Raw genomic sequence first — 25,160 nt, forward strand, 5'->3', positions numbered from 1 at the left:
GAAATGCCAACGCTCGCGGAAGTAGATAGATAACGAATAAAAAGCCCGCTTATAATGAGCTCATCAGATGAGGCTGACATGAAGTAGTCATACTTTTCGCACTCACTGTGCCCCGTCGACGAACGGGAGCAGAAACAGAAGCGCGTGCTGCGAATTTTCAATTACCACTGTGCGATTACCATTTTCCCGCTGGCCTTCCAACGATGCCGTAGGAAAAGCAGGAGGAGAACTCCAACTTTTATGATGTGTGCGCATGGCACTTTTATAGGAAAGGTATGTCAGTTTGCCGAACCATCGTGTTTTAATTAAATTTCACTTGGACCCGCCGACCGTGTTTCGTGGAAAGGTTGCGGTGACTTTCTAACGCGCACTCTCATCGATTTTCCACCTATCCCCAACCCCACCTGTTGCAATGTATCTGCAGTTCATCTTGGGCGAGTTGGGGGCAACATCTGCTCCAAGAAACGCTCCCCATTACCGGCATCCTCCGGCTTTGATCTTCGACCATGGTGGTGCGATGGAATTTATGTGGTGCCCCGAAAATAAAAACAGCAACTGCACCACCTGCAGCTGCGACCTGATTGAAGCGGGGCACACGGATCTCGTGTGCCACTGATAAATCAGTTGTCAAGAAACATAACTCAGTGATAGCAGCGCCCCGAAAGCTTTTCACTCCGACTTTTCCCCACTTTTCCATTTCCCCCAATTTATTCTTTGTTTGCCCGCTGCACCTCCACCGAGTGGGAGGTGCAACAAAATCTGATTTTGATGAACCACAATTTCCGCTTAGCGGCTGTTCGATGTTACTTCATTAGCAGCGGGCAGCTAACCACTCCATCGCATCATGCCCCACCCGAATGAATGTCTATTTAATATGCATAAGTCGAGGTTTAAGTAGCGTCAAGCGGCAATAAAACATTCAAATTAAGCCGCTTCCCCGCTTTTTGTTCAGTGCAGTGAAATTGTGTGGGCGCAAGCGTGAGGCGCCACCAAAAAATGGGCACGCCCACCGGCGAGATTTCGGGGCTGTTGGACTTTAATGTGGGAATGCCGAACCCGTCAAATTTAACGAACTTGGCTAATGAAAATGCTAATTCGGCTTGATTAAAAGTTGGGCTCTTCTGGAGCGATCAGCCTACAAAACGTTCTTCATATGGAGCGGTACCTCTAGCAACCTATCCCAAAAAAGCCTTTAGAATGCGGATTGCCTTAAGTCTTGCCTAATTTCTATTAAAATGTTCGCTTCACACAATTTCCAGCTTTTAAAACAGCTGCAAAGATAGTAAACAGCGCAGCATATTGTATATTGTATACCTCTTGCATCTCTCTTACATGAGTACTATATCAGTTCTAATAAATTTTGAAACATACCCAAAAATCTGTCCTTCGAAATGTAATCGAAATGGAAACGTTTTCGTATGTTTTTCGTGTCGTCGAATTTAAAGTTACGCAGTTTGGCCACGAGTCCTTGCAAAGGACCTCCGCCCGCGGGGGCGGAGGATGTGCTAGCCGATCCTGCCGCCGAAGGACCTGGTGGTGATGATAATGAAGCAGAAGCAGATGCGGATGCGGATGCGGATGCAGATGCGGATGCGATTTTGGCTGATGTCGGAGTGCCGCCTGTTGATGTGGTGGTGGGCGCGTAAATGGCCGATGCCACCAATGGGATTTGCAGTTTGGGATTGGTATAGGATATGATGGCTGCTCGACGAGAAGGAGTATAAGAAAAAACAGAGAGCAAGCTGAATTTCAAGCCAAATGAGTTAGGAAAGCAAGGTGAAATGGTTGGATGTATCGTTAGTTATACCAAATTTGATGAGCATGTGATAGGCGTGACCAATGTGAGCGAAATGATGGGAAAAGAACATGAACATAATATGCGGGGTAGGAAACTAAAAGTAAAAGTATGTACGGCGTAGATATGTGCGGGTGATGTCGATTTGGTTTGTTGGCAATTAAATTGAACGGCATTCAATTAAATTGACGCCGCGTTTGATGGGGGGAAATCGAAGTGATCGGCGAATGAAAATGCGTTCAGTGGCACGTGTCGCTGCAGGGGGCTGGTCTGATTTTTCATTTTCGGGTGGTCCCCTTCACCGAGCCCGTCGAATTTTCCCCAATCGATTTTCCCGCCTTGTTGTTCACCAGCCATGCGTGAGTGTAAATAACACTGAGGCGATTTGCCAATTGCCGGCGCCAAACGTTTCGAATATCGCTAAAAATACAAACGCACATTTGCAGCATGTTCATGCAATCGGTGAGTGTGTGTCAGCACCTCGGTGTTATTCAACTTTGGCAGATCGGCACATCTATACACATCTATAATTAGCCATAAGGAGATTGTAATTCCCTAATGATTTTGGCACATTTATAGAACAACGCCGCGAACAATGGCACTCAAAATTGCTTCCGAGTAGTCCGTGCTGTGATGCCCTCCAGATTCCAGAGTGTAAATAAACAGAGATGATTTAAAAATGCTTAAATAAATATCCGCAAGCGCTTCTTGCTATGTGCAAAGTAGCTGCTGAATGTTTGATTTATAATTACGTAGGTGCACTTTTATTGAACGATACTATCATGCAATTTCCGCTGTTATTAATCAAGATTTCTCTGGCACCCAGAAGCCAATATAATCGCCACCTAAAAATTCCAGAAATTCACAGTTTTCGAACCTAATTCATAATATATTTTAGCACTTTCTGGTCTCGAACATCAAAGTCTGATGTGCCCACCATGCCGACGTCCAAGCCAGAAACCGCCAAATGAGTCTTTGAGTCATCGAGTCAGTTGATCACTCAAACGAAACCAAATGCCCAGGCAACACCTATTCGAATTCGGAACCCCATACCATTTCCCATCGGGTAGTTTTATGATATTCGTTCTGGTTTGGCTGGGGCTGCGTTGGCTTTGCTTTTGCTGTGTCGTTAAACGAAGTCGAAAACGAACCTAACTCATAAAACCTAAATGTGGCAACTGTTTGCATTTCGCACACACACACCAGATCGTTTTACTCGGCTTTACTTTAGTTTGGTGGGCTCGGGGGGCACTACTCCATATCTTAATGACTCAATCATGCGTTAAATGCCAAAACATCACAAACATTTAGACGCTAACAAGAGTTCAATAGCAGCCATAACAAAAATTTGATTACTTGACTTTGAACTTGGGGAAGTGATTAGGCTGAATCGAAGAACATATACTGTTTGCGATTAGTAAACAGGAAATTTTATTTAAAGTTCTAGCTTTCCATACCAAGAATAGTATCAAAAACAATCATTTCACGAGGCTTATAATGGTAGAATTGATGGCACTTTCACCCGATAATGGTTATACCCCTTACTCGTAGAGTAAAAGCAAAGACAGTACAATAATTGTAATTGTAATTTCTTTGATGATGTATGATGTACATATGTATGATGTATGATCTTAATCGGATTTTTAAGTGGCATATCTCTAAATGTTTCTGGCGCAATTCTCTCAAAATCTGCATTTAAATTTTCTTAATATTCTTAATATTTTTTAAATATTCCAGAAAATGTTGAAACTTCCACTAGCTGAGCAACGGGTATCTGATAGTCGGGGAACTCGACTATAGCATTCTACCTTGTTTTTACTGAACTATGTACACTTATTGTTTCTAGCGCAATTAACAGCATTTTAAAGACCTAATTCGATATGATGACCGTAAAGAGATGGTACAACAATATTGATGTTGCGCAAGACCCAAAAACGATACATTCTTATCGCAAAGCTGACGTTTAATTGGAAAGAAATTGTCGCATTTACGTCATCAAACTGCCGTGGCTGCTTTCTTCCACCATTGAGGGCCTAACAAAAGTGGTATCTTATCGGCTTCATCGAAATCAGAGGCAGTCAAACAAGCGTTTCTTCTTTTTTCACTCTGAGCCCTGTTATTTTCGTTAATTGTTCATGTTGGGGGGAAGCTTGCCCCCTTCACACCTAGCCATGGAGTGCGATTCAATTGGATACGTTCGCTGTCTGTGTCATATTTAATGATAACCCATTTTCCCAAAGGGGTACGAGGTATGTGGGTTATGTAAACAACTTCTGGTCATGCTTACAAGTGAGTTTCATTCAGCTGGCCCCAGACAAAGATGCCCCAACTGCGATAGCCACTGGCATGGAATCCCTTTTCACGCTCTCTTCATTCCTTCTTCAAGTGTGGGTCCGAAACTGGGTTGATTCACTGCGTCTTAATGCTCGCCATGTGTCAGGGATCTGTTGGCAGCTTTTTGCATTTCCCTTTGCTTCATTGACCCAGTTTTTTTTCGGGGAGCCAAAGTGCCTTAAAGGAAGTCTCCTGACACTTTCAGCATTAATTACAGCGAGTACAGCGCCGAAGAAAAATCAAAACACATGTTTCGCTGCAGGAGAAGTGCTATGTAGGTCATAAGAACATCTGCAAGATCGAAGTTGACACCGCGAGGCGCTTTTGTACAAGACCACAGCGGTATTATGTCACATACAAAGTCGCGTTAGACTTTAATTGGCCCCACTTAAGTGGCTAAACAAAAGTACATTGTATGTGGGGCTTTTTTCGTCTTTCTACGCCATACGCTCCTCTTTTTTATGGTTTTGCAGAGGCAGCCAAAATGTCTGCGCTTAACAATAACAAATGTTAGCCGCCTCGCATTGTCAATTGCTGAATGTTTACAAAGGCGAGGGAAGGAGAAGGGGTAGGGAGAGGGGGAGCCAACTGATCCCATCGGCCATGAGTTTAGTGAACTCGGGCCAGAACGTGTCGAGGAACTCCAATGGAGTTGTGTTCTGGTGCTTTTATTTTTCCCCATTTCTCCGCATTTCGCATGGGTCTAATGAACCATTCACTCGATGATTAGTGGGTGTGGTGGCCCCGGAAAAATTCTGCGGAAACGTCAGCATAACTCGTGGATCGCTAGGCTCCAATCGCTAATGTTGCATGCACCGCGGTAATAAAGCATTCATTTCTTGTCACATCCACGAACAAATCTCATCTCGTACTCATCTGGCGAACTCACAAACGCCTCAATGTTTATTCGGCTTTTCTATCTTTGTAGGCATTAGCTTTGACGCCTCAACAAAATGCTTGTTTACTTCTGGCCGAGCTTGACCTAATCCATTTGCTTTGATATCCGCCGCTTCCAACTCCATTTCGTTGAATTGCACACAGTTTTATTTCGGTTTTGGGGAAAGAAAAGCAAACAAATGGAAATAATGGAAAGTGAAACATGACATTAACATAACCCGCCTGAAAGCGCGATTTGTATTTCTTTAATATTCAATATTTCCACTTGCAAAAGGGAAAACAAAGCCAGTAAACTGCTAATGAACTCGTCCAGACAATGCACCTAATTATGCCCCAACTGGTAGCCAAGTTCCAGATGTGTTGGACCCCTTTGGGTCGCATTTCCGGCGCAGAGCAGCGCACAAAGAAACTGAACACCAAAAAACCAGTCGCTTTATTTGCAGTTACCCAACGGTAGCCAAAAGTGCTGGGGGAAGAATTACCAGCACATATAGTAATTATAATTGTGTATCACCGCCATGGGCGGAGATATTCTGCTAGGGAGATATTCTTGAGGCAACCCCTCGATGAGAAAAGCTGTCCAACACATTGTGTCAGCATGCAAGCGGATGATATGGTGCCATAGCCAACAGAACTTGCCACCTTTGCGCCCAAGAGGCACAAGAATCTCAAGTTCTTGGGATGCTGGAGTGGGTATGACAACATTTGGCATCCAAATAATGCGTCTGCGACAAACAAGTCTTTGGATCTGGGATCTGGCTGGCTGTTTGGGCTGTGATTTATCATCAACTGCCGTTGACACCCTTACCCGGAGTGGGCGTGGCACCCGGCCATTCGCCACGCCACTTCTTGCCCCAACAGACGTGCAACTCGCAATGCAATTCGTTTCACTCCGCCAATTACCATACGATTACCATTAGGCCCGAGCAAAACGAACCGTTTCGCATGCACCGAATATTTTGTAGAGGCGCGATCGAAAGAAGCCTAAAAGAATATAATATTTGCCATAATTGCTTTTAATAGTTTAGGATATATGTTCGTAACACCTCGCAACGTGAATGAATTTTGTAATAGTAATGGGACAAGATACAGTTCAAGTTTACCCAGATCTGTACAATTATATATAACGTGTATAGAAACGTGACTGATGTACATTGCTCCAAATTTATTTTTAAAATTCCGCCCAGTAAGATCTAAATTCCAGTCATACACGCTGTCCACAGTTTACCGATCAGTTTGTTACATTATTCAGGCCAGGCACAACCTTTCGCAGCTGAAAAAATGACAAATTAAAGCACTCAAATCGACACTTTGCCATGCAGTTTTCGAGTTCGGCTAATTTGTAAATTAAATTAGCGCTCATTCCCATTTTGCCAATACGAAATGACTATGACGCCACCGGGCAACAAAGCAGCCGTCAGTGCTTTTTAGACACTCATAAACCGAGCCAATTTTAATTAGCCGGACAAACCACGAGATTCGAGATACAAAAGCCAGAAAGCCGCTCATGCAGCTCGTGGGTGAAGCTCCTCAACAAAAATTTTGCATGTCCAGTCTGCGCCACAAAATGCCATAAAAAAGTGGACGAGAAGCAATGATATCTACCTGGCGGGAATAACTACTTCAGGTTGAATAAACTTCAAACTTGCCAAAAGAGGGTACAAAAAGAAGACTTCCCTGTTCAAATTGTCAGGGGCACAGTCTTACATTTTATTGAGGGTTCTATAATAGAAGCCCCTCCAAGTCACTTCACTGCCCTAAAGTCTGAAAACAATTCCCTGTTTTAATTATCGACGACACGTAACCCAAGCGAGTGTAGCAAAAAATTACTTAATTTTTTAAGAGTTTTCGCAATTGATAAGAGGAACCGTTGCGTTTTGCTACAAGTAGTTTTGATTGTTTTATGGCATGCAACAATTTTGATGAGTTTCTGATTTGACGACTAAATTGGTTGGCGTTTTTTGTAATAAGTCGCCTAAGCGTTTTGCAATTGCTGGCATATTTGCGAGTCAACAGAAATGTGTTTATTCATAAAAATACATGTAAATGTGGGAGTTAAATGCTGAAACTTATGGAAGAGTTTACAAAAGCCCAATGGCGAATGTGTGCGATGTTCTGTGCTTCAGCAATAAAAATGTCTAATATTTAATTTATTGTAATTGTTTACTTTGCAATTAAAGTCCCTCCTATTTCATGCAAATTTTGTAAATTTCAGCTAGCATTTTGAGTCTTATCGAGAGCGAATATCTGACTTGGGCCCACCCACTTTCCATCGAAGTAGACGCGCCCTCTAGGGTTTCCATATCAGGTCATTAAATAAATTGGCACGTAATTTTGTAATTTTTTTGTATAATTAAATAGTCTTTTTCCCACTTCAGCTGACCTTGATGGGAATTAAAATGTCATCGCGTATAACCAATCATTTGCTCGTTACACACACGCGTTTTGTCATAAATATACCTAAATTATTATTTACTTTCAGGAAATATTCGCAATTTAAATTATGACTGCACACTGTTAACTTGACGTTTTGTTTTGTTTTTTAGCTCGGTTTTTTATGATGCTCATTTAATCGGAAGCTATTTGGCAGTGAGCCAAGTTATTTGGCTTTCGTTTTCAGCTGCCTGGCAGTGACATTGTCACGCCTTTTTGGTGAAAGTATTTTCAAAACATTTTATTTATAATTGTCTGTCAGAAATGCGTGCTCTAAGTGCCACATTAGCTCAGATCTAAGAAAATGTTGGCCAAATGCGTAAGGTGAGTAAGTTTTCCACGAAAAACAGTTTCGTAAGTGGCTTTACTTAAGTTCCTCACATGTCGCATGTGCTGGTGGCTTATCCAGCCACTTTGATCCACCAGATCCACTCGCCACTTTGACATTGGTCGGTGTTTGATTTATCGCTGTCATTTATCCACTGCCGCGAAAGGGGCAGCCAATTTGAGTTTAATGAAGCCCGCAACACCTCGAAACACACTCTGAATCTCCCTGCACATATACGATCTCCGCCCGAGGGCTTGTCAGTGTCCAATCGTCGAAACAGCCTACGCCACACAGCCCAAGGTTTGTTTTTATTAAAAAAAATTGATTAATTGCCATGGGGATTTTTTCACATTTCCGTTCGTTCTCTTCTCTTTTTTGCGCTAATTCAGAGCCGGCCTGCGGATGCCAATTATGTGAATTTGGAGTAATCCAATTATGGGTTGTGTGGGTGGCGAAGCTTGCTCCGATCCAACCACAGATATATGCCCATATATCTGCACTTAACTTCACCCACCGCCTGTGTATCTGCAGCCTGGCATTTACAATGGCCGATAAGAATCTGTTCCGCATTATGACAAACGTTCAAGCTCAAGTCTTATATGCAGCTCAGGTGCCCAGAGGCCCGACAATTTATCTGACTATTAAACGCCAATCTAGAGGGGCTTCAAATACGTGCCGGCTTTTCCAGACTGCCAACTGATGGATAGCATCTTTCGCCTTCAACGCCGTTTACTTTGAGGCATTTCGAATCCACTGTGACGGTGGCTAAGTCACGAGCTGCCCCTGGTCTTTTGTGTTGGCCATTTCAGCTAATTTCGTTAGAGAACGTTGGTGAAAAACCACAATTTTGCCATTTTGCAATTTTGCATGCCAAGACCGAGCTTGAAATCTACACCGAAAATCACTTAGCCCCATTTAGCCTAGACTGACCATTAAAATAAATTATTTAATATTATTATTGGCGATAAAGCTGCTAAATAATGTGGCTGAAAAATGCTTAGCATTTGACAGGCAGTTAGTCTAAGGCAAGATAAAATCGACAGAAAACGGCTTTGCTTGTTCTTAGTTCGCAAATTGGCAGTGATTTACGCGGCAGAAGACAGCTCAAAGTTCCTATTTTGCAAAAATATTCAGCCAAAGTTTGATGACTTCTCCACTTTCATACGCTTGAAATTGGCCACATTGCTCCCAATGAAAATGGCTGCGCATGCGCACAAACTCAACTGCTGACTAATAAAATTTGCATATCCACATGAGCATAGTTTTCATTGCTCGGATTGAAATGAAACGCCTTAGATGAAATATGTCAACAGCAATTGGCGCTGCTGCAAATTGATTTCAATTGTATGCACAAGAGCGCCAAGAGCTGACGTCATTTCCACGATTATTTGCCGCCGCTTGTTGGTCAAGTCGGTAATCGTTCAGGGCCAAAACCGGCTAGATGCACTGCGAAAAAGCTGCGACTTGATTTTTAATACCTCAAATAAGGGAAGCCCTCAAGCAAGTCTGGCCTACAATCAGTCCTTGTAAGTAACAAATAGTATGAAGAATATTCTATATAAAAAAGACTATATTTTCTACATATTTTAGTAATGTATATTATCATAGAATATTTTCTGCGTGTTTAAAACCGGCGAGGCGCCAATGCAAATAAACACGGCGACTTGCGAAGAATTCGGTTGCAATCCGTTCGAGGAGCTGGCCAAAAACAATTTAAATGCAAATCACGTGTTCTTCTTACTGCAGCCGATCAATTGGCCAGCGATTGTGGATATTGGCCTGAACTTGGACCACAAATGGCAGTGGAGAATGCAATTTTCCAGTTGACAATGAAAATTGACATTTCAGCGAAATGGGGACAGTGGAGGAAAATAGAAATGATCAAGTCGCGGCGACACGAGCAATTTCCACATATTGACTGTTCAGGAAAATGTGTCACTCAAAAAGTCTTGGCGTTCGCCTGAAACAATTGATCCCTAGAGTAAATGGTATCGAATGGCCCATTCAAATTCCGACATTGAGCAACCTGAGATGCATTTTCCATGTCGTGTAATTGAACACGTTAAACGATTTGAAAAAAAGTTGAATGCCCAAGCAAAGTTGTTTGACGGCAATTAAAACGTGTTTCTACCTCATTTCAGATCTCTTTATATTTGTCATAAGTGGGAGGTGTTGGGCTTAACGCCTTTATCTCAACTTCTTAGCGAGTTTTATGCAAACTTTGATAGCCTCATTATTTGTGAGTAAATAGCCTAACTTTTTGCAACGCAAACAGGCGAGTGAATGAAGTCTTCAAATGTAGAGAGGCGTTATTAAATACTCCTAATGTTGATCACTGAATGTAGTGAAACTTATAGTTGGAGATTCTTTGACTTGAAATGCCGGAATCGTTCCGGAATCGTTATTTATTGGTTTAGTATTCATACCCTTTCCCAGTGTCCGTATGCCAATATATCCGCTGGTGCTCAGAAACTCTAGGGGCTAGCATTTGTCATGCTGTCGTCATCGTTGGGCTTTTATTTATGTTCTTACACACAAAATGTATAGTTCACAGCCGCGCAAGGTCACAAGGTCAGTTTGATGGCGAGCCAAGCATGACTAATTTAGTGCTTGATTTACAGAATAATTTCTTTTGTTTACAGCATGTTTCCAATGTCATAAATGCTGATGCCAAACATAGTTTAATTACAATTTAATGGCGCACTCAGTTGGCTTCATTAAAACATTTGCGCAGCTGTGAAGTGTGTTTATGTACCGAATTCAAGAGCAAATAAATATATACACGTATTTCGACTGCCATCAGCGATTCCTGTGAACTCTATAAACAAAAAACTAATCTTTCTTTTTTTTTGGCCAGACAAACGAGAGGGAAACCGCATCAGGCGATCCTAAGGCCATGGCCAGAAGATATATGAGATTTTATGCTGCCCCAAAGAATTCCAGGAATAAAGCTTTGGTTTCAACTTTGGTTTTTGGTTTTTGGTTTTCGGCATTCACAAGACCGCCAATTTATTGCCGTTTTGTTTCGCTTGCAGTCCTTAAAAACTGCTGGCTCCACGGAGATGACATCATAAGCCAGTTCCGAAAACAATTTTCAACCGTGAAAGACGTGACCGCGTTGCACTTTTGACGCCACGTACTTGAAGACGCCGCTCAAGGAACTGCAAAACCGATAATTTATGACAGTTTTTGCCCTCGTCCAAATGAATATTAATTGAAATCGCCCAGCATCCCAGCATCCGTCTGACAGACAGTTTTGCCTTTTGTGGAACATTCAGTTGTCAGCGGGCGACTACTTTACGCTTCGCTTTTTCACAATACTGTATAGAGAACTTTATTTGCATGCCATTACTTCTAGAAAATACGTGGAATCAAATATGATAGGCATCGCCAATTCGGGCTGCGATTTACATTCGCTAATCCTCTTATGTAAATAAAACAAATAAAACCCAAATAGAATGCGACATGGGCAGTTGTGGCGTCACAAGATACTTTATATGTAGTGTCAGCGACCGATTTCAATGGATCTAGGGGCCCTAGGAATGAGGGGGATTCACTGGTGGGCAAACCGGCTTTCAAGCTCATTCCCCCATATCTCAGACTTTAATTGGGCGTCGTCGAAATGATGGGAGGGCCCATACATATGCCAATCCAGTTTCCCCACCTGGCCACAGACCATAATTATGCGTTGCTTATGAAGACGTGTGTAGCACGAGTGATTAAATGGAAGATCTTTCAATTTACCTGGACTTTCCACACCCATTATGGCGTCAGAATCCTCTGCAGCAGGTATTCGATAAGAATTCGGGTATATTGGGGTTAGTGCTGTGCTCTGACTCAGACAGGTAACGTAATTGTCTATTTCTATATTTCTATTAGCCAAAGTGTTTGCCAAATACAACAAAAAATACAAAGTAGAACAAATATTGCAAATCTAGATGTATTGCCTCAGTGCTCTGACTAATGGTGAGTGAAGTGTCTGTTTGAATTATTTGCAATCGCATTTGCACTGCTGATAAATTGCAGAATTCGGTGTCACTGTGCAGATCTCATCGTTCTTTTTAGATTCTGTAGAATTCGAATTCAAAGTCAAATGTTTTGCTCACACATCTGCCAGTATTTTGCTGAATGAATTCTGCATTGTGCGAGAAATATTTTTAGGTATTGTAGGTGAGCTTATCGCATAGAAACCGCAAACTGAATGAGAAAATACTCGTATTTATTGTCGAAAACAGTCATGATGTAAGTGCCTATATGGCGTCCGTATCCTATATGTGTATATCCTATATGCACTGGTGGGCGACTATGAAAAATTAGCTGATGAAAAATACATTTCTCAGTAATTAAAATTGCTTGGTTTTCGAATAAGTCGTGCAAATGTACAGCAGCCAGAGGTATATTTCCTTAATCAAAACAAAAAGTTTTATGAATAAATAAGCCAAGAATATATATCAACGGTCCAACTAATACAAGCGTAAAGCTAAATTTACGTATTCAAACGAATTTATTCCTTTAAATGGAATAACTCGAATGATGTAAAACCTTTTTAAATGGTCTTGAAGCGATCTTAAAATATGAGCAGCATATTTATAGGCAGAAGCTGTTTCATCCAAAAAGTATATAAATTCTAGTCTAATCAAAACCAAGAAATAAGCGCCACTTCTTACATATTTCAGTTATGCTCCAAATGGCCCAAAGGTAAACTGCCAAAATGCATGGCACTTCATTTACACTCCGAGCCATTTAGCGCAGCAAGAAATGAGAAGAAAATGGCCAAATGAAATTCAATAAATCTCAATGCAATCAACAGCATTTCAAACTCGAAATAAAATTGCATCAAGGAAAGGCATTCTTGGGCATCGCAGGGCACCCACTTGAATCTACTCACCTTCGTTGACGTAACCGCCCTCCATGGTGCCAAAAGTGTACACCTCGCTCCTGTTGCGATTGCCTCTGGCCTGGAACACTTTTTGGCCGCGACCTACGAGAAGTCCAGAAAGTGGTGATGATGGTGATGGGGTATGGGGATTATGACCCAAGCGGCCTGGCCAATGCACTCCACACCTCGAATGGATACGAATCCGAAAATCTGTGTTGCAATGCGTTCCGCGTTCCGTGTTCCGCGTTCTTCGATTCTTATTTAGTTTTGTGCCAAGTATTCGTTTGTCTGGCTATTTATTACAATTCATCCGCCGATTGCGGCACCAGCAGCAATGCTCTCCAAATATCGCAGGCCTGGCCTCAAAGATCTATGGCGCGCAAGTGGCCGGGCATCGTCTGCATCTCGGCTGGATGGATGGATGCAGTATGTACAAACAGATGCACAGTGCCACAGTTGCACTGTCCCACCAAGTGCGGAAATGTGCTCCCCGAGCACTCTATCTGCCAGTTGAATCTTCGAGCTCCAACTTCAGCTGCAACTCCAGAGAGGAGATTTCACCAGAATTTGCATGGATCCACGGCTGTATTGTCCTCGCTTTTTGGGCTTGGCCTCCTCCCAACAGTTCTCGTTCAGCGATGTTGTCTCTTTTGGCCTGAAAAAGGGTTGGGGCAAGAATCAAACAGGAAAGTAAGTAAATGCTCTCCGCCAAGTTGACCAAAATACAAGTTAAAAAGTTAACCTCGCATTTGTTGGGGTCAAAGGCAGTAAATCACATCGCATAATTGCAATCAACGGGGCGTGGAATCAAGACCTTTGACTTGAACCCATCACCGATAAATTTGCCTTGACATTCAATCTATATTGCACTGGGAAATATATACGATTCGCATGCCTTTTGCTCCAAAAATAGCCAACCAAATCATTCCGTCTTGGAATATTTAGCTCCTTCATTTCCGTTTCGCTTTTCGCTCAATTACCCTTCCCCCTCGAATTTTTCACGCATCTGCATAGTTAGCGCCCACGGATTTGCGGCTTTACTTTTGTTTTCATTTGCTCGTTGTTTGCTTAAAAAATATTTCAGCACGTGAGATGTTGAGAAGAACACAGGAAAAAAAGTATTTATGATGATAATTGGATTGGTATTACAATTGTATTCCAATCCACCGATATCATGGCACCTTCAATCAAAAACCCTTGGAATAAACCTTATAAAATCCAGACTTCCATCTTTTCACAGATATATTTTCATAGTGGAAAAATCAGTAAAAACTCCAACTAGAGCTGCACAAGCTATACAATTCATGATGTCACTTTGTCCATGTTTGTGCCGTACATTGAAAACTAATTTATAATGCAAATACGAGCAGCGAGAAGTAAATAAATCATAGGAAGACCAAATTTGTTTATTGGAAGCCTGAATGCAATACGTTGTTTTTTTTTCTTTTTTTTAATTTTATTGTGGGCAAACGCGAACCGAGATCGTATGTTTTGACAATGATTAAGCGGCAAGTTCAATGTCAGAGAAGCGAAGCGAAGCGAAGCCCAAAGGCTGAGACCCAAAAACGAGTGTTGAATATCGGTGGAATCATACTTGTTTGGGTTATCCAGACGAAATCGGAAACAAATTGCAAACAAAAAAGCTGAAGAGGCAAGTCGAAGAACCGCACCCGATACAAGTTTGCCACGAACTGCAGAGGAACGCGGCTCGAAGCCAAAGATACTCGTACGCCAAATGGAGGAAAGCAATCAAAATACTTAACCAAAAACAGAAACGAAAGATATTAAGTAATAAAAATAAGATGGAGGGACAATCAGACAATTGTCACGACGAAGGGCCATCAAGTGAAATGGTCTTCAATGGATTCATACTTGACATTCATTCGATTGGGCGCCAAGAACACAACAACCGAATGCCTCATTCTAGTGCCAAAAAAGCAAGCTCGTAAACTTTCAATTTTTGGGCCGACTCGCTTGGCGATCAATTCCATCGGCGGAACGAATTCTAATTGAAGCCACAGACCGCAGAGGGAAAAGCGGGGATTCTGACTGATTACATGAATACCATTTCGAGTGTCTGTCTGCGCGTCCGTCTCTAACAAGTCGCATAATTAAACTGGCGTTTGATTAATAATCATTGAACCCGGGATGACCCGCACTTCCCAGTGCAAGAGCTTTCGTGGTTTGTTGGAACAATTAGTGCTTACATTACGCACTTTAGATCGACATTTATGGGGTTAAATCTGTGTGTGCAGCCTTCGACAGCCCTTACAATGGGAAATTGGAAAAGTGGTTCAATTGATGTTCAATCATTTTATTGCTTAACGAGTGTAAATATTGAACGCAAAGGACACTCATTCTGAGCTCGCTACGGGTGCCATCAATCCATCAATCAAGAATGGAGTGTCGAGTTAATTGCCAGCACACAACTTGGTAATTATGTAATTGTCATGGCCTTGTCTTGGGTTATTCATGGGTTATTCATCAGCTACTCCCTTCCTTTCCACTTGGCGTGTGACAACGACAAGGGTTTGGGCCTGGAGTTGGGCTTACAAGTGTAGCACTGACCCGAGGTCACAAGTGCGACAGTCAAATCTGCACAAGTTTCGGTGCCCATTAGCGACTTCACGTAGCTCTTCTTCTAATGACTTAATTGTTTCCGCGAACTCAGTTTTAATAACCGTAAGCATTCGTATGCATACATTGCTCAGTTCTTCAGCCGCACGGGCAACTTATAAATTTGGTGGCTTCTGTCAATTGTTTCCCTGGCAGGTTAACAAATTGGAAATTAGCAATGCAAATTGCACGTATTACTCATGTCAGGCATGAGCACTTAATAATCTATACGAAATAACCATTCTGTCAGTATTATTATTACTGAGCGTTACAAACGCCCACAATTTTGTGGGCCGTCCGATATTACGTATACGTAAGCGCTGATGACAGATCATTAGGTTCAACTTTGGGTAGACTAAAAAACCAATTAAGCCAAACAATACAGCAAGCCCAAGGGGATATGGCGAATTAATAGCACTTTTTGCTGGCTTTTTATTTTGCTTTGCTCTCGGGCCGGCGACGACGTCATTGTTGTCACTTTTCGCTGCTGTTTCTGGCCGAATAATATATTAAAATAAATAAGCAATTTACTCACAGCTCAGACAGCACAACAACAATGCTCCAGAATTCATTTTCGTTACGCTTTTGTCAGGCGAATATATTCATAGATATTATTGAAAGTAAATAACGAAACTGGGTCAGCGCCAGCATCCCAGCATGCGGCGTCAGAAAAATACTTTACCGGCCAGATCAATCATAATTTCTAGCTAAAAGAAAACAGCATCTACAAAGAGCTACTGGGTGGCAAAGTCGGCGCCAACTGCAAATAAGCCAATGCGGCGCACGTGTCGTATGCTTAATATGAGCATCGTATTACTGCGTTCATAAATACGAGTATGTAAGTTCATTAGCTAGGGATCCTAGCCCCCTATTCGCAACAACTACCATCTGAGAGCAGAAATAATAATTATTTGGAGGACCAACCATGTGCCATAAGTGAACTGTAAGGTTATTCCAAGAAAATTAACCGCAAACGCGCTGAAAATAAGCCAATTTGGTCGAAAAAGCGATTTTAGCCTCTTGTTGATGGGACTTGCCAATAGAAATGCATTGTTTCCAAGATTTTGTATATAATAATTGCTTAATTTACACAATATATCACTTAATTTCCCTTAATATTCTTAGCTCCTTAATAAACACAACAGCTTTATTAAGACTGCCTTTTCCGAAACTTTTTAAAGGCAACCAAATTCCAGGGTACACAGTGGTTCGACTAATGATAACCACTGGGATTTCGCAGCTGCTGAGCCGAAACTATGCGGAATGGCATTTTAATTGAACAAACATTTGCACATTTTCGGTTATAGAAATAAGCCAATAAACATCTTTAGCACTTTTCTGAATGTGGCTAAGGTAATGTGTTTACCGCACATTTTGGCGTTTGAATGCGGATCTACAAAAATGGTTCAGAATTAGTGTTTGATTTGCCGAATTCCAAATCGCTGCGTTGGTTTCCCTCGAATTTTCCTTTTCCGCGTCTACGTTTATTTTTGTTGTCTATTTTAATAGGTGATCTGATGAGTGGCCACTGGCCGAGTAAGTTGCCATTGCCACTATCAAAGGAGCCGTAAATCATCCGAATCTGTTGCCATATCTATTCAACTACACTTGTAATGCGGACGTGTGGAGCTTTTATTGGCCCACCGTTGGGGCGAACGAAGCGTGCGCTCCAATTTCGCGTTCATTGAGTGGGGGAGCTGCCGTCAAAAGTCTCGGTGACATTCATCGTTGTCACTTCTGCGATGGTCGTTGGTCACTGGGGGTGGCAGTGGGTTAATGCTTCCGAGCCGGACATTAGACGCCTTTTTTCGGCTCTATTTGTGGACCCAGTGACGTAAGCGCGGTACCGTTTCAAGGTTATTGGGGCTTTGGTCTCCAAGTCCACGAACTGGCATGAGTTGCACCCAATGTTGATGTTGGCATCGAATTGGATGAACTCGAATAAGAGTGGGCTAATTAGGGAGCTACCAGCTCAATGATTACTCATGTTTATCATGTCTAATAAGTCACTAATTTCTTGGATTATATTCAAGATCACATTTGTAGCTTTTTTAAGGAACAACGAACCAAGAACGAAACTAAATGTGACTCACTGCAGATATTTTTAATTATTTTCTTCATAGCTGTTAGGCTTACCATGAGATCATTTTCGCTAAACATTTACATGAGACTAACAAAGGTATTTAATTTCCGCGATAAACTCAACGTTATTCACTGCATATAGTGATCTTATTAGGTTTTACTCTTGACATGGAAATCCAAAGTCAATTCATTAGCGTGTGTGAGTTAATTTTCGCAAAGTAGGATCCCCTTGCAGTCGGCGCCTAAACAATTACAGGAGATTACACACATATTTAATTTACGTGATAAACTTAAGAGCACACAATCTAATAAATTGCGATGTCTCCATTAAGATAATGCCCCCTGCCCGGCAAAGTTGATGTCATGGCTGCAAAGGTGTAAGTTTTTCCCCCACAGCGAATTCTGGCCAGCTATCTTGAGGCGGAAAACTGCGGCTTTCCATCTGCATTGCGTGACCAGGCGATGGCGAAGGGAAAACACACCCACAATTGCAACGCAACCTCCCACCCAAAAGCACTGTGTCATAATTCCATAGCACGCATAAAAATTTAACGCCATTGCATGTTGGTTGTTGAGCTTATGACCCCTTGTCCATTTGATGGATACTCGTATAACTACAGTATGTATCTGATGGCCGATCTGATGGTAACTTGGTGCACTTTCCGAGGAAATCCCCTTTCTCCGTTTCTGTTGTTTTTTGTGTCAAATTAGTTACGCCCTGGCTGCTGCAGGTGGTTGTGGCTATTTTCGTCTGTCCGCCGACTAAGTCAAATGAAAATGTCAAATGTTTGTGGCAGCTCCAGTTGTCAGTTGCTCGCTCGGTGGTAATGAGAAAAGTGCCGCCTCATTCCTGATTATGTGAATATTTTCGTAACTCTGGCTTCCTCACCCACAATGTTATTTTATTTAAACAAGCTGTTGTCTAGCCCAAGAAGAAGTTACTCTATACAGCGCAATAACTCTGTTTTCTGTTGGAAAATATAGAATATATATTTTAAAAGTAGGTAATGTGAATGGCAATCTTTGGACTTCTGTGTAGTGCACATACATTTTTGTGGCTCGTGGCCCTTCCCATTCAAACCCCATTCATCTTCATTCAGTTGGCTGCCCTCGCCATTTGCATTTGATCTTTTGTTTTGTCATCTGTCAGATGCACTTGCTGACGTCACCGGACCATTAATATTCATAACACTCGGCCCAAGTCAAAGGCAATTGGGCAGAGTTTATCAGGCTGCCGTCGTTCTTATCAATCATGTGAGGCTCATGAATGAATGAAGTTTTGCGCTCACATATTCAATTCTGTGCAGTCGGCTGTGCATATACTCATACATGAATACATATATATTTATATATATAGCGCTGATCTGCACACGTAAGCTTAATGGCAAACAAATGCTTTCTGCTTTCTGGTTCTTCAAGCCAACGACATGGCATTTTAACGATATTCGGTGACCTTGAAGGTGGCAACAAAAATTTTAAATTTTTATGCCTTTTCTACGACAGCTGCTTGTGCGTTGCGTGCTTGTTGATATTGCATATAGAGTCTCGTGTGTGAATAATTTGTGAATAAAGGCCGGGGAGAGCGTGATAGTGAGAGTGGAAAATGTCGGGCTAGTTAGGAAATCTCGCCACGCCCACCATCTTCGCCCCCTGACGCCCACCGCCCACAAAAATGAATTGGGTGGGCGCAAGAATTTCTCGCCTCACTTTGCACTTGAAATAGTTCTGTTTGCTTTTCTGCTCGCTCGCTTTTCCATTTTAATGAGCAGGCGAACTGGCGGTGCCTCGTCTAATTGTTGGTATTTTCGCTGCAGCAGCGCCACAATTATCATTTGTTCTTATCACATGACTCATGAAACTAGCAACAATTTACCGAGGGGCCCCAAGCTAGACAACGAAATAAACATTACGCGTGAATTGTGCAATAAAAAGCCTATCAACCGACGCGAGAAACCATTACATATTGCATTAAAAGGGCGGACCGATGGTGAACTGGAAACACAATCGGAAATTCTCCATATGTTTGAGGTGGAAATGAACAAAAAAAGAGAGAAAATAATGTTGATAAGAGGAACGTAGCAGGAATGTAATCAGTTTTGTTATTAAACATTTATTAATAAAATATGGAATGCGATTTCAGTTGAGATAGAAGAATGTTTTGTATGAAAAAATAAACATTTCTTGTATGAAAATCAGAGTAAGACTTTCTCATCCCGCCCTTTCACTTCCCTTAAATCCCAACAAGGTGCGAAACCACAAAAAGGTAAGCCGAATCCAATTCAACGGGGAGGAAAACGCAAATGAAAATCGACGGGAAACCACAAAACGCAGCAATCAACTAAAACTCCATGGGTGGCACAAATACACGGGTGAAAATATGGCCTGAAATTGGAGTGGAAAAAGCTGGGACGCCCTATATATGTGCGGCAAATGCAATTATGCAAATAGCCGCCTTTGAAATGCAGCGAACGAAGCCATAGCGGCTAAAAATTAAATCACACAATAACAATCTAAAAGGGGTTACAAAATCAGAAAACATTTACTTTTCCCGAATAAAAGAGACAATCGCAGGGCAATTCAACTAAAATGAAGTGAAAACACGCGCCAAAAGGGGAAGTAATGTGAAATCAATACCCAAAATTTTGGGGGGTGGATTCCTGGAGGGCAAGACCATTCCATATAGGGAACTTGATCCTTCTTTGCCTGCACTACCTGGGTGCGAAACCGAATCTGCAGCCGCCTATGAGCTCATGCCCAAATGAAAATCAAATAAACAGATAAGGGAACCCCTCGCATCAGAAATTACAATGGAGCGGATACAACTAGCCCCTTTATATGGCATTTTATTAAAATTCGGTTTTGTTTTACCATTTTTGGCACACTCTTTACGTTGCGAGGCGCTTATCGCTGGACTTTTATCTAAATAAAGCCTCCCATATGCCTGTGCTGGCTGAAAGGCCGACAAAATCGCTGTAGTGTTAAATTAAAACTGGTGTAAGGCCAATAGAACCGAAACAATCTTGTCGAAGGGGGAGAGTGTCCACTGTACTTGATTGCCGCCCGATTGGGCACCATTCAAACTTAATTAATGCGAAATGTGCAGCGCAAAGAGGCAGTGAGAAATTAACAAAGGCAAATTTATTGAGTGGGCTTGGTGTAAATAGTTTTTAAAATCATACTTGCAGGCGCTTTAGTCGCCCATGTAGGCGACCCATTTACTCACAGGCTTGATCATAAACTGCCTATTCACATGCACAGTAAGAAATTTATGGTAGACCTAGACATCTCTACGCACAAGATTTGACTGAAAAACGATTCATGCCAGGCATAAATCATAGGTACAACATCATATACAACATACACATCATGTCAACACGACATTATGAAAATGTGCTATTATTCATAGGAATTATCTATAAAAACGGAAAAATGGCAATCAGCATGTTTTATTCACCCTTAGGGAATTCAAAGTTTGAAAATTACTTCCTGCTGATCGCTGGGAGGTGAAACTTCCCTGATAAAAATATGACATATGACATATGACATATGACATATGATACATATATATTCTTAGAATACGTACGATAATTTTACAAAATCTCCTCAAGGAATTCAAAGTTTGAGAATGACTTTATGTGCAGCAATGGAAGCACTGCAAAGGGCCAAACAAGTGGTGCCCCCTGGGAGCCGAAATGTCTCTGATACGCAATGGTGGTGCGGGTCTAGGGACCCACACCACTTGGGGCACCACCGGAGCCAAAGAGCCACCCACGTGCCGCTTTTAAGCGCCGGCTAAGAGAGCCTGCTGCCACTTGTTCGGCGTTGCATTGAAATGGAAACACTCTCGTGCTGTTGCAACATGGAAAAGCGGAAAACGCTGCCGGCGAAGCCAGAGAGAGAGAGAGAGAGAGCATGCACGAGAATTTTCCCAGCTGTTTCGGTGGGGAGGGGGCGGTGCATTTTCACAGGAGGTGAAAAGTTCAAGCACTGCAGCAGGCGCGTCCTTGGGAATTCCAGCTGCTGTGGAGCACTCGGAACCGGCATTGCATTCGGCCGAAGGACACCTGCCTACCCAGCAAAATCAATAGTTGCCCGGGTCACTTCGGATTCGCCCCATTCACAGGCTGCCCAAATATCAGAAATCAATCCAAGCGATTGCCAAACTCACCTCGTTCGAATTTTCCACTTGGCTGGCACCACACAATTCGTAGGCTTTCCTTACAGCTTGCTGGGCACTTTTCAGATTTTTCTGGTTTTTTTCAAGCTGTTTTCCAAAATGAAACAAGAAATTGTAGTATGATTTTTATTTTTGGTTTAGCTTGATCATATGCAACTTTGCAGCGACTGTTACACTTTGATTGTTGATAGCGTGCATTTGTGAGTGCGTGTGTGCTTTTGATTTCGATTTGGATTTCGATTTTTATTAGAGCGGGGGGAAAACGAATGCAAATCGATGGAAACCGCCTATTGTTGTTTGGCCGCCAAGGGGCAATGTCACGCAGCTAAATTTGTTGTTTTATTTATAATTGTTACAAATTTTAAGTTTAGCCTGCCGGTCTTTTGTTCAACCGATTTGGCTATGGAAGAAGTTGAATTTTAAATGCTACAACGTGTGCTATCTGGCTAACTAGTTTTCAGCCAACGCTGAAATTGTGTTCTAAATGGCAAACAAAACGCCCACACAACAAATGCCGCCCACTTTGTGGTAGTGGAACAGGCAACAAAAACGCACACGCACGCTCTCTGAGATAACAAAGAAAAGTAACAAAACTTGCGTACTTAATCAAATAAGCGTTATAGCAATCGCATTTGGCCAAAGACAAAACTCGCGAGCGGTCGGCACTTTTATTATTCCTGATATTTTGGTAGCACCCGCGCTCCGAAAAAGCAAAACCGTCGCCTTTCAATTGCGCCAGAAGACTGTCGTTCAATATTGAAAGCGATTCGAATTAAACACCCAGCCAGCTGCCATCGAACATGTTCGAGTTCGAAGGCAGTTGCTTGCCGGTGCGAACAGTTGAACTTTGAACACTCAAAACAAATACTCTTGGCAAGTTTTTCAATTTGTAGAATCCCCTTACTAGTTACAAAGTTTGTTGCCTCTGTAAGTGTTGACTATTTTAAGCGAAATCAATGTCAATTTTCTAATTTCAATATTAATATTAATTTTTAATAATAATATTATTAATTCCCCTTACAGTTTCAGCATTCAGTAATTTGCAGTGCATAGTTCAAAATGAGATTCCTTCTTTGATAATATACTTTTTTTTTATTTAAGTAAAGTAAAACATGCTAGTAGCTCATAGATTAGCTGGATAACTGGCTTAAATGGTTCGATAGAGATTGCATAGGTATAAATCTTAGGGATTTTATAAGGTTTTTTATCAAATATTCTCAAATATTCTTACTTAATAGAGTGGAAAAGGGTTCATAAGAGATACAAGAGACAGATAATCACTTTTAGCGGATAAGCCACGATGACTCAGATGGCTTCTCCACAATTGTACGCAAATCATCTGAACAAGTGTTAGCTGCCACATTTTGGCCAGTGGTGACACAATCGCAGAATATTAATGAATCCAAAATGCAGAAGTGACTCAATCCACGAGCGGTAGACTTTTAATATCGGAAATAGCCAAGAGGTGATAGAAAGCGTAAAACTAACTTCCATGTCCTGTTTCTTGGCCAACCACTTAAATGGTTCATCAATAACGTGACTGCACTGCCTTCAACTGACCAATAAATAATTCAGACTTGTTTCGGAAAACCAATAAAAAGCGGGTCACAAACGAGTTCATATCCTGGCCCTAATTCAAGCCAATTTCTAGGTGGCACCGAACAGGCACCATAACTCACTCGAAAAACCAATTAATTAAACACCAGAAATTATGAAATGAAGAGCCGAAAAGCTGAAACGGAAACGCCGACCGCCGACCGCCTTTGAAATGTCCTTGCAGCTAAAGCATTAGCAATAGCAGTAGCAATCCTTGGACGACCCAAATACTGGCCATTCAGTATGGGCCACGGAAATGCAAATTCTCCAAGTCCCGGGCGCTGGTGCTCCACTTTGGCGCTCCGCGTGGGAGTTGTCCCTATTGATTTAATTCTAGCCATCCAGTGACGCAATGCCGTGGAGTTGAACGCTCGGCCGACAAATAATCCAGCGGCGAAAATCCCAAGGGGTTGTTTTCCTTATTTTTGTTTTCATTTCGACGGTCCTTGGCAGCCGAATATATGGGAATTTCTGGCAGTCGAGGGCGCCACAATGACTGCGCATAGTTTTATGTACTGTATCGGTTTTATGTTAGTTTTCCACGTTGTCATTGCTGGTTTTGGGCATCTGTTTGTATCCCCACTGCAGCCGGGTATCATGACCTAGACAATTTTCGGTGTGCCTAGATTTCTATCTACGCGAAGGTCAATGCGGCGTATACTTAACATGTAATGAGATAAGCCCTCATTAGCATATAATGAGTAATAGGGGCTTATGCAGAGAGAAAGATAGAAAGTTCCACGCTACTCACATCTAATAATACCGAAATGAGACGACTTTGACAATGACTCAACTTCAATGGCTGGCAGTACACAAAACAAGACAACAAGCTGACCTGAAGCGCTTGAATTTGGCCAGCTGGCTAATATTAGTCAACAGCTTGGCGGGCAAATAAACAAAGCAGAGTTTAGTCCTCAAACAAAACATGCCCGCACTCTAGTTTGTTAGTTTTCTTCGGTGTTGGACACGAAACGGATGGGGAAAATGGAGTTGCAAGGTTGCAAAAATGGGGCTGATGATGTGCCAGAACTTTCCTGGAAGACATTGAATCACTTTTAGCTGAGCCCGAATCAAATTCAAACATTTTCACGAGCGAGATATTCGCAAGCAAATATCGTTCATCAACGCCAACTGAGTCAACACCATGAGGTAATGCTTCCAACTCCGGACTATTCAGGTCGGGAGCCGTCTTTGTCCATATCTCGGTACATGGAACATGGAAAATCGCTTGTGTTAACAAGTGCGTTGTGCACTTGAGCCTGTCCTCTGCTCGATAACACAATTGGCATGCTTTGTCCCACCGTTTTGACCCACTGATCGTTGTTACGGGGCATTTAATCAGCATGAGCTGAAAATGAGCAGCACTTTGCCACTTCACTTGCCAGTGGGAACATCCAACTACTTCCTAGTCAGGCCGACGCACACAAACATGGCCAATTGTGTCGGCCAATTGAGTCTTCAACCGAAAGAAAGTGGCGAAAAGATATGGGATGGAGAGCGAACCACTCACCCACAAGTGGGTGTCTTGAGCATCAATTTATTGTTGCGAATTGAATTCCTCAATTAATTTCGATGGCTTTTCTAGGAAATCACTTGAGGGGGCGAGCACACACTTTGTCACCAGATTGCTAATTTTTATAGATCGTTAGGCTTAAAATATTAATAGCCTGTGATGAAAGAAATTTGGATGGCAAAAATAAGTTTATTACGATTTTTTAATGAATGAATTTGTACACAGGAAGAGAACTTGAGCTGTGGACAAATATTTACCAGTAGAGACTAAAGCAAAATCATGTCTTCTTTAAAAAGTAAATAAACACTTTTGGCTTTGTTAGTTTTTGTGGTTCTAGACATTAATTTCATCATAAGGTAAATATTGTATTCGATAACTTGCTAACAGAAATTTATATTTACATTATCTTGAAAATTGTATTATTTTTAAAAGAGCCGCCAAAATTTGAAATCAAATTGAACTGGTGGCAATACTGGCCAATGATTGTGCAGCCCTGGCCAAACGCCATTT

General features: G+C 41.9%; 1 protein-coding gene across 4 annotated transcripts in view; it reads right to left on the reverse strand.

The window, feature by feature from the left end:
* Positions 1-22,290, reverse strand: part of LOC6555188 (aminopeptidase N) — a 29,937-nt gene extending 7,647 nt beyond the window's left edge. Inside the window, exons 1-5 of one of the 4 annotated variants that reach the window (XM_026980586.1) lie at positions 22,144-22,290; positions 21,533-21,628; positions 12,676-13,321; positions 11,532-11,567; positions 1,372-1,701 (exon numbers count right to left, since the gene is read on the reverse strand). In XM_026980586.1, coding sequence (XP_026836387.1) covers positions 1,372-1,701; positions 11,532-11,567; positions 12,676-12,700 — 391 coding nt within the window. In that variant the 5' untranslated portion in view covers positions 12,701-13,321; positions 21,533-21,628; positions 22,144-22,290. The remainder of the gene's footprint in view (positions 1-1,371; positions 1,702-11,531; positions 11,568-12,675; positions 13,322-21,532; positions 21,629-22,143) is intronic. The other 3 variants (XM_026980588.1, XM_015153528.2, XM_001981588.3) reach the window with 3 other exon arrangements.
* Between the last annotated feature and the right edge of the window lie 2,870 nt (positions 22,291-25,160).

The sequence above is a fragment of the Drosophila erecta genome, unplaced genomic scaffold (assembly GCF_003286155.1).
Source record: "Drosophila erecta strain 14021-0224.00,06,07 unplaced genomic scaffold, DereRS2 tig00000000-arrow-pilon, whole genome shotgun sequence".
Lineage (NCBI taxonomy): Eukaryota > Metazoa > Arthropoda > Insecta > Diptera > Drosophilidae > Drosophila > Drosophila erecta.